Genomic DNA, 10,678 nt, shown 5'->3' with positions numbered 1-10,678 from the left:
AACCTGCAGAACAATGTTCCAGAGCAGCTGCTTTGTTAGTCTTGATTTCCAGAACACGGACAGGAAAAAGTGAGTGATTAAGCACGTGGAAATGATGTGAGAAGGCTAATGAAGTTACTGGTGGAAAAGCAATTTCTGGATGCTAGAGGCTGTAATCAGAAAACTCGTTTGAAACCTGCCCACAATGATCTCACGTCTGCACTTCCCACATGCCGAGGTTAAGCAGATGGAACACATTGCTGATGTCATGTTAGTTAGGCAAAAACCTGGTTCTAACATTTTGAAGGTGTGACAAGCTAAGGTGGATCTGCCTGAGCTGCCGGGTAGTTCCAGAGGCACAGCTGTATGGGTCAGAGGCATTCAGCCAAACTGAATAAACCACAGCTGCCAGAATCATCTTGTAAACACACCAAGATCAGAACTGATCAGAACATAAAATGCCTCTTGAACTCAACTCTCCCTTAGACATGAAGGAGAGCAAAAACATCTGACAGAGCTGTGCATCAGGAAGGAAGAATTCAGGTGTTTGGCCCTGTGTAGGAATCTGAAGGAACAAACTGTAGCTTTAAAAGTTTTGGTCAACACAAATAATATATGGATTAGAGCTTCCTATCATTATTATCCCTTACTGGACCGATATGTTTGTGGAAATTCAAAATTCCATCCTAGGGACATTCTAAATTACCAAAGCGTGTCTGTCTTCTCACTACTTCCAAACAGTAACCAAGGAACATTAAACTGCACAGTAATTACCATGCAGTCTATGGATAACAGCCTGGTTAGTTCTGTGCCAATGCAAGAAAAAGAGATGGTTATTTCTTTGTTTACTGTGCTGCAGATTCACTGTGACTTCCCTAAACTATGATTCCCAGTAATCTGCCTGCACCTGGAAAAAGTCATTGCTGATTTTTATCGATTAAATCAGGTCACCACAGAACTACATAACGCTGTCCAAATATTTACATTCTTCCTATTTTAGCTGTTACTTTTTTTCCATAAGTAGGTGGCTACACTGCGCAGTGCCTAGAACAGGTCTCTCTGATGGAAAGCTTAACTACTTCTTTTTCTCTGGAGGTTGGTGCAAAAACTTTACTTTCCGTTAAGTGTTGGATTTTACAGTCTAATAAATCGATACTATGCCATGTAAACAAGCTGTGTAAATATGCAGAGAGAGCCATACCATTCACAGAATTTCTTTAACAAAAGAAGAGCTTCCACAGAAGAGGCATTTCCAGGAAGTAATTGTAATTTGCACAGTGTTATGCATCAGCATCCTCAATGATGTTGTTAGATCTGAATTTACTGACAGTCATCCTTTCCCCATTGACAGCATTTTTCAGACAAATTACTGGTAACTCACCTAATGTCACAACAGAGTCAAACTTGATTCTTCGCTTTTCAGACTGAAATCACATCATTTTAAGCATCTCAGCTAAATCCTGCAATGAATGAAAGACCATCTCTCCATGTATGGAAATGAAAACACGAGCGCTTGCAGTCCGGCTGCTTTGTTGCTTGTCTTCATAACCATGGCAGCTTCCTGTGTGTTTATTCCCTTTTTAAAGTGATTTGCCAGTCCTAAGATACTCTTAAAGCACACGATTATTAATTGTAGACCAATAATGTAATTCTTCTGCTTCTCTTTAATTAGGATGAGGGCAGGTTGTGCTATGAATAGCCCGTGCTGTCTGTGCTGGTGGTGAGGTATGGTACCAGTGACTGACCAGCCTGAAGTGCAATGTATGGGTGTGTGAACAACTGGCGTGGTTTGCCTCATGTAGGTTTTAAACAAAGATGCTGCAGGCTCAGGAATAATGATTTCAAGTATGGGAGTAAGCAGAGATACAGTCAACTCACTTGCAGAACAAAACAAAAAGGGCTGGTAGGTCTGGAAAGGAAGATGTAATATTGAAAACTAGGAAAGCAGAAATGTATACAGCTGGCAACTGCATAAACTGTATGCACCAAGTTGTAGATGCATGAGCATTTCACACACAACCAAACCCTGGCAGCTGATGCAAACTGGGCACCTCACACATGTATTTCACTCTGTAGCTTTTTCAAATGCAGGTCAAAGTGGCCTGGAAAATGCACAGACCATCATTTTGCCAGTCGTTTTACTATGGATATTAGCTCTCCCAAAGTGTTAAATACACTTCCAAAAAAAAAAAAAAAAAAAAAAAAAAAAACAACATTTTCCATATTCATTGTGGATAAAATAATGACTACCAGGAATGATGTAAATGGCTAAAACCTCCTTATTGAGAAGGGATACATTGTAATTCACTGCATTCAATAAACATCTCTCCTTCCAAGCGTTATGAAGTCACTATGAAGCCCATAAGCACGTACACTTGGAACTTCACTTCATCACCCGATGCCTTTGCTGCCATCGTGCCTAATTCTGAAGCCTGTTTTTTCCTTTTTATTTCGTTGTTGCTCTTTTTCTTCTGATCAAATGAGGTGGCTACTACAGCTGACTACGTTTTAATCTTTACATTGTAATGGGGAAAAAAATAGCAGAATTATAAGAAAGTGCTCTAAATGCGTTCCTAACAGTAAGAAATTATAGTTTGGAAAACAAAATACTCTAGAGGCACATTTGCAGTCTATAGTACCTTCTATCAATTCACTTTTGCTTCTGGAGCAAGTATTCAGCATCGTTCGTATAATGATCCTTAGCATTCTCTCCAGATTTGGACAATATGAGCGAAGAAACAAGTTTTGTGAAATGTAACTCTGAACTGCATCGCTGCCCAAGGAAGCTGTGGGTGCTCAGCCCTGCTGGTGTTTGAGGGCAGGCTGGATGGGGCCCTGGGCAGCGCGACCTGAAGGGAAGCGTCCCTGCCTGTGACAGAGGGTTGGAACTAAATGAGCTTTAAGGTCCTTTCCAACCCAAACCATTCTCTCATTCAATGATTACATATCACTTACAGTGATATCGTCCCTCTGTACTGTATATCAAAGTATGTCTATTCAGCATTCTTAAGATCAAATATTCTTTCTTTGCTTGACAAGAACAATCCAGTATGCTGCCGGGTACCAAGGTGACTTGACATTTTTTCTAACGTGTGTTCTCCTTTTTTACTCTTTATTGTGTATGAACTCAAAGACAAAATATCTGCATTATCTTAAATAAACTAGATAAAATGTATTTCAAAAAGTTTCTTGAGTCAAAAGGTAGCAAATCATTGTATGTATTTTCCATATATAGGTTTCATTATATTCTCATTCTAAGTTACTCTTTAGTCTCTTTCATATTTAAAAAATGAACTACACACCTATCATGCAAAATGTAAAGAATTATGTTCAACTAGATCAAATTAGATATACAGTAAAAATACACTTCCAAAGAAATATCATTTCCATTTTTTGTTCATGTTTTTAACAGAATTTCAGACTATTACATCAAATGTGGAACTGTACAAGTATGTGAAGAAACATTAGGATTGCAGTAGTAAAAAAATGTACAGCATTCAAAACCAACAAGCTCTAAACAACCAAACAATACCACAGGATTGAAACAATCATGGGGACAACATAGGTCATTGGAGCCAGTGAGTGAATCCTAATGCACCTACATAAAGACCCTACGTAGAATATTGTCTCTTATTTATATGCAAAATCCCTGATTTGATTAAACTGGACAATTTATCTAATTGTCTCCTATAGGTTTCAGGTAATATTAACACTAGAGGATTCCCCTTCATAAATTTCAGTCGTTTGAAAAGGCAATATTGAGAATTATTTTGAAAGGTATTTCCAGCCTGCGGATTCAGGTAGTTAAAACACAAGGTCACAAATAAGAACCATTGGAACTGTTGTCTGCTATATGAGCCACAGCACTTACAAATTCAGGATTCTGTTTTTTAAAACTTCTTACAGGTTAACACACAGTGTTTCTAATTAAGGGCTGTATCCATTTAACATTGGACCAACATTGCCTTTTAAATCAAGAAAAGAAACAGCTAAGCATGTCAAAAATAAAAATAAGAATCTCCAAGGTAATTGACAATGAGCAAAACATTACACACAGCAGAATCTCTGTGCCTGAATATCTTCAAAAGGCAGATATGTTCTCTTTTACAGTTCATAACCAGTACAATTTACTTATTAGACATTTCTATTACGAGAAAAAAAATGCCTCGGACAAACCTGTAAAGGTGAATAATTAAACCTGAATTAGCTTTTAAAGTGTTCCATCACTGTGCATGAACATAAAGAGCTATGCTAGTCCATTAGTTTTAGGGAGCGGAACGTAATCCCCTTCACAGATCTAAGCTAGTTGTGATTTTTAGGACTATCTTGCCTTTCAGATAACTCACCTGAATATTTTTAAGCAAAAGCGTGAAAAAAGGTTAATAAATGACCTGATTATGTCAGCGCTTCTATCCCACAGTCCTCCTTCTCTGAGATCTCTTATCAAGCTTGAAAGGAATGTGGCTTGCACAAGAATGGCAAATTTTCAGCTGAGAAAGCTGAATAAATACAGAGCGTTTAAAACCAAAATATTGTTACCAAAAGGTCTGGCCCAATAAATCATCTTCAGTGCTCTGAAAAGGGCAAAGAACACAAACCCTGGCACCTATCTTGCTGTTTATTTGAAATAATCTTTTAGCAGCTTTGTTCCAATGGGAATGACGGGTTAGCCTTAGAGAGCCACGTAACACTGACTGAAACAGCCGGGCTGCAGCGGGTTTGAAAAGGAATAACCACACACATGGCATGTGCAACTCAAAGTCTATAGAACTACTGGGCAAACAGTAGAGTATATACTCATTCTTACACATATTTAAACTTTCATGAGGTATTTCTTTAATTACAGAGGAGCATCTTTATATTCTGCTTTTTTTTTTCTTCTGGCAAATGAATTCAGCCATATTGAGAGGTCCATAATAGTTAAAGGAATAATCACTTCTATTGGTATTGATAATGTAATATTCTTCCTTGGCTTTTTATTCCTTCAAAGCATTAAAAAAAAAAATTGTAAAACATAGTTTTGCTCATTTTTGCCCACCAATTTTGTAAAATTACCTGAAATACTTCTGTCTTTTTCTTAGGGAAAATATCATCTAATGCCACCTCTGCAGCAGAGCACTCATGGCCGCACGGCCATCAGGTACCTCGCCTGCCTCCGCTGTGCAAGGGGACAAGCCATCTCTTGTGCTGAAGCAAGACTGCTTTCATAAATGCCAGCTGACGTCAAGCTTTTCTCACACAACAAAATTAAGTATATTTTGTCTGTTTGAATTTTAATATTATCTGACGATTTCTATCTGCAACTAACAGTTATTTATTTCTCTACACTGAAAATAGCTAGACTGTTGCACAAGGCAGACTTCTCACCCATATATACTTTAGGAACAGGAGGAATGTATACATCACATTAGAGTTATTCTAGGCAGATATCATGTTTGAAGTGCAATTTTCTAATCCTTTTAAATACAATCAGCCTATCTTGATTGTGAAACTCACGTTAGACGTAACTGTAGCCATTACGAAGTAGTTTTCATAAGTGGTTTTATTATTGGTTAGATTTTACAAATTCTGGTATTCAAACAGACTTTGACTTTAAACTTCTAAAACAACAAAGCAACCAATGAAAGGCTTAGGACTATTCAAAGTAACAAACTCTTAGCATTTTTGCCCTGGTCATAAATATACAGAGAGAAAAAGAGAGAAGTGGACATGGAATTCAAAGTATGTAGATAAAACAGTGTATAAGGCACATGGCAGTCTTTGAAAATACAGAAGCTTTAGCCAACTTAAATTAATTGCTGTTTCCCTTGCTCAGTCCACAAAACTGTACAGTTACACAAATGTTGTGTTGCAATAGATCTTCCAAGTTATTCTTCAGTCCATACTCTGTAATACCAGAACACTACATTTCCTTCTGTTTTCTTAGGAGAGATCCTAATGGTGGTTAGTCAGTTGCTCAAAGCCTCTATTAAAATACACTTGGAATTTCAACTAAGAATAATTTCTTTTTTAAAGAAATTATTAAGAAAGAGTCATCAGAAAAGATTTGTGAGAGTTGTCTGTGAAGGACTTCGGGATTCATGGACCTCAAGACTTCCGGGCACTGACGTCAAGACAGATGTCACAGTAGGCATAGTAGGATTAGTCAAGTCCGTTAAAGTAGTGGGAGTGCTGGATGGACTCATGGAGGCATTGGATATTTCTGATGCAGGACCTGATGGGGTCCCTGCTTGGAGTGTTGAATCTGAAGTCTTATCCACCCCTGTGTTTTCTTGACGTAAGAGGTTCCGTCTGAATTTGGCTCGAGCATTTTGAAACCAAACCTGAAATAGTTTAATATAACAGGGTAGCATTTAAAGAGCTGCACTGTTTAGAAAAGCAAAAGCAAACTCACAAATTCATGAAAGCTTGATGTGGGGAAGATGCTTTTATGGTAACATGTAAGAAAAGTAGCCCCAGTCATGAAAAGTGTCCTCTGGATGCCTATGAAGCATTCCTCTTTCCCTCTCCTGCAGTTCTCTGTGTAAACAGTCTGCCTGGGACAGAAACGGGCTGAGGAGGGGAGTCATTTTGTTAAGGCTGCATGTGAAGATGCCTACAAGTTTGGGGGACCCTGCGAATGCTTGACTTCTCTCACTCCCAGAAGTACTTCTCAGAATGAGATAGAAATCAAGCATCTGATGAATACAAACTAATGGGTTTGAGCACCTCACATCTCAAGTCCAGCTCCCATGGCATGCAGCAGTGACCCGGCCTGCAGTGCCCTGCTTGCCCACGCTCCAGGAGTTCTCCTGGGAGCTTTCTCACACCTCAGCCTCAGCAGCATTCTTGCTTTTCTTAAAAGAGTGCCTCTCTTACTCTTCTTTCTCAAATGCTTCATCTCCTATGCAACGCTCATTTTAAATTTTTCCATCCTGGAATAATGGTTGAAAAAGTGTCTTGAATGGTATTAAATACTCACATTACATTAAAAAAATGTGATTTCAGAATAGATGATATCCATATACAGCAATACTGTTTCCAAGATTTCTACTTCCTGCATTATTTATTATCTAACTATATGTAAAGGACAAAAATAGGACTTCAGCTTTTTCACTTAAATTGCAGGGTTTAGGTCAAAGTTAATAGTGCTCTCCATGCAGAATTTGTTTAAAGATATAATACTTTTCTGACCTATTTGAAAATAGATATAATAAAATTTATTTCTGAAACTCACACAAAATCTAGGTACAGAATATTACGTGGATTACATTTGCGAATGTCATTAAATACTCCATATTCAACTTGTTGATGCCATCCAATTTTACTGCTACAATTAGCCAAAATTTCACAGTGCTTGTTTATCAGGAGGCCTTCTGTCGCTGCTACCTTCTTTACAATTGACTCAGTTCTGATCCTACTGTTCTCATGTAGACTTATTTAAGGAATAAGACCAAGTCTTTCAATTCCAGATGTAATTAACTTCATCATCTCTGTGTCTGTTAGAGAAAGGAACTGAGAGAGTCAAAGTACCTGCACAGCCTTATTCCATCAGATTTCTCCCCTGTGGCTCATGCAGGAAAAATGAGTGTGCAGAGCTCACGAGGCTGTGATGTGGTCACAACATCCTACACAGAAATTCTGACTTCTAACTCTGAGCCAGCACGGCTCCTGTTGCAGGATCTGCCTTAAGCCAGACTGCTAGCAGAGGAGTAATACACAACAATGATGCAGTCCTGTGAAGTTTCCTCTTTCTCCTCTCATCTCACCAGCTGCAGCTAGAATTGAAGGTGTCTCAGACCGTTTTTCCTCTGACTGGTTTGCTTCTCATCTATGGATGGTCCAGCCCCAAGTTCCCCCTATTTCGCACTCCTGCTTTTTCTCAGGAAAGCCATCTCCCCAGCCAAGGGTCTGTAAGCACACGCACTCTCACTTGCACTTTCTCCTGCCAGTGCCACAAGGAAATGATTCTCAGGCACTGAGAGTGTCACTCACTAGAGAGTGCCACTGTTGATATGTACCATAGCAACATCATAATTAAATCAGAAAAAAATCACTAGTGCAGTGGTGTATACATATACCTCTGTGTAATTTTACATTTGTGTTCACTGAAAATATACATGTTTATATATGTAAGACACTCAAATATGGGTAAAATTTCCATTCCTACTCACAGACAATTTTCTTGCATAAAGTACATAAAACTGCAGAACAGTATTTTGTTCAGTCCAGCTGCTCCTTAACTTTCATAGGGCAAAAGACTCTACAGTATTATTTCTGATTCTGATTTGAAACGTAGTAAGAAAATGAGCAAGATTGTTGGTGCTTCTGTATTCCCCTTAATCTTTCACTAAACATGAAAACCTGTGCTCAGATGTGCTCTCAACCACTAATGCTGCTCTCAGGAGCTGTGTACGTGAGGTTGTTCATCCTCTCTTTAATAACATTAGCTCACATCAGGCATAGAAAATATTTCATATTCTTGCAAGCATTATAAAAAATATAGGCAATATGACCCTTTCTCCTTCTTCCTCACTGAGTTATTGTCAAGATTTTTCAGCTAATGACTACAGAGCTCTTAAAATTTGTCTAACTATAAATACTTTTATTAATGAAAAGGCATCTAAATATTTCTTAGCTGAAATTCTGAAAATGCTGTGTTTTATTATAGAAATGAATAACAAAATAACTATTGCAACAGTGATATTCCAGTATGTAGCTGAGATACAGAAGTTTTAGCAAAGGCTTCACATAGAAGGGCATTGAAAGAATTGGAATCATTGTTTCCTGAGCTGTAGGAATGCAGTCCTGATTTTCTACTGCTCTGCATTGTTACTCAGACCTATGCAAAGCAGTGTGTGGGAGCTGCCAAGGCAGGACTGCTGCCCCATGCAGAACGGTGGCAGTGCTGCACCTGTAACAGCATTACACTGAAGTAAAGAAATAATAATCCAAATATACATAACTGAGAGAATTGTTCCAGAAGGACTTAACTCACATCAATTACACAATTAGGAATCTGGCCCTGAAAAATAAACAAAATCAATGAGAAGTACGTAGTGTTTTTCTGTCCAACTGTATCACTATAGGGCTGAGCTATCTCAAACCAAAGGGGAAAAATATGGATGAAAACTCCCACTGAAAAATAAAAGCAGTTGTGAGATCCATTGATGCTCCTACATTCTGGTGAGCAGACTGAATGCCTGTTGCTGGCACTCGGCAGCTAGGCAGAGCGGTGCTGCAGTTAAAACGTTACACTAGTGCTTCAGACATCTGCACAACTAGTTCATCTCTCTTTGTCTCCATTCTCCAAATGTAAAATGGGAATAAAATATTATTTCCATAAGAAAGGAAAGTATTGGTAATAAATATGCCAAGTATTGTAAAGATTTTTGATACTGTCATGAATGAAGCCAAGTAATAGTATGAGATAACTTAATTTTTTTGTTTGTAATGCCTCCATTGTTGCAGTTGTTATATGCTGGTTGTACAGATAAAAATGTACAGGATGTGCCACCACATAGCAAACTGTTCAGTCACTGCACACACATTCTGACTGTTCTGTCCCTATTATTAAGTGCACAGTTGAAAGAGAATTGTAGGATATTATAGGAACGAAGCCTCAGTAAGTCGTCTGCAGTATGCTGTCCTAAAGCAAACCTTCACCACAGAGGAGTGCAGGATACTCATGCATCATTGAGAAAATTTTCATATTTGTTGACTACTAGAAAGTTAACAAAGTGCAAATGTGTGCAGTAGCCTTTGTAAGGTCTTCATAGCAACATTACTGGAGAGTGATTCCAAAAGGATAAGCACTGTACAAGAAACCCACTGAAAAACAGTGGCTCATGTTCCTAAACTGCTCCTGCCATGGGCAATTGTATTCCAGACTCCTGGGTAGAAAGGAGGTACACATAGCTATAGCCAGCAAATCATATGTTCTTACATCTACCTACTTCCACCTTCACTTTCTGAACTCATAAAAATAAAGATCAATTCCAAATGAGTAACATTTATGCCATTTAGTTGGCTTACCATTAACTGGTCACTTTAATTAGGAATGATAGCTCACAGAAATGGGCTTGTGCTCCCTAGCTGCAGTACAAGATACATATGCATTAAATTGCAAACATGAGGCTAAATGAGAGTGAAAATAAATAAAATAGGGAGTAAAAGTATAAATAGGCTTACTGTAATTCTAATGTGGTTACTTTAGGAAAACAGTCCGCATTACAAGGCCATTGAAGGAAATGTCTGTCATTCTAGAAGCAGCATGTTACATTTGCCTGCCATTCTGCTTCTGGACTTGGCTAGCTGATGACTGGTTGTATACAAAGCCAAGGCAGAAGTCAGGTCTTCCAAGTCTAATATTACAGATCACTAAGAAGATGGACAAACTCTGTACTGATTTACAGATAAACCACCTTCATTACACGTTATATGGCACTGCCTTTACATTAAGGGCACTACATCAATTTCCTAAAACATTAGGAACTCTGCTATGTGTGTTTAGAAATCCCACTGGTTTCAGAACAAGAGAATTTGTTTTTCACCTCATCTGCTACCTTATGCTTTCTATTAAAATACAATCTTCTAATGATATATGAAGTAATTATCCTTCGTCAGCTGAACTGAGATCTGAACATACAGAAAATAAAAGAGCTTACAGATACACCTAGAAACAACATAGGGAAAACAGAAGATTTCTCACTACTGGCAA

The 10,678-nt window shown here is 38.3% G+C and overlaps 1 protein-coding gene across 6 annotated transcripts in view; it reads right to left on the bottom strand.

Annotated features, from left to right (window-relative positions):
• Nucleotides 1-1,664: 1,664 nt before the first annotated feature.
• Nucleotides 1,665-10,678, bottom strand: part of LHX2 (LIM homeobox 2) — a 49,025-nt gene continuing 40,011 nt past the window's right edge. For 4 of the 6 annotated variants that reach the window (XM_040648951.2, XM_046901651.1, XM_046901653.1 and 1 more), the window contains one exon: nt 1,665-6,302. In XM_040648951.2, coding sequence (XP_040504885.1) covers nt 6,015-6,302 — 288 coding nt within the window. In that variant the 3' untranslated portion in view covers nt 1,665-6,014. 6 annotated transcript variants of the gene reach the window in all.

Source organism: Gallus gallus, chromosome 17 (assembly GCF_016699485.2).
Source record: "Gallus gallus isolate bGalGal1 chromosome 17, bGalGal1.mat.broiler.GRCg7b, whole genome shotgun sequence".
Classification (NCBI taxonomy): domain Eukaryota; kingdom Metazoa; phylum Chordata; class Aves; order Galliformes; family Phasianidae; genus Gallus; species Gallus gallus.
This window is presented reverse-complemented; position numbering and strand designations above follow the sequence as displayed.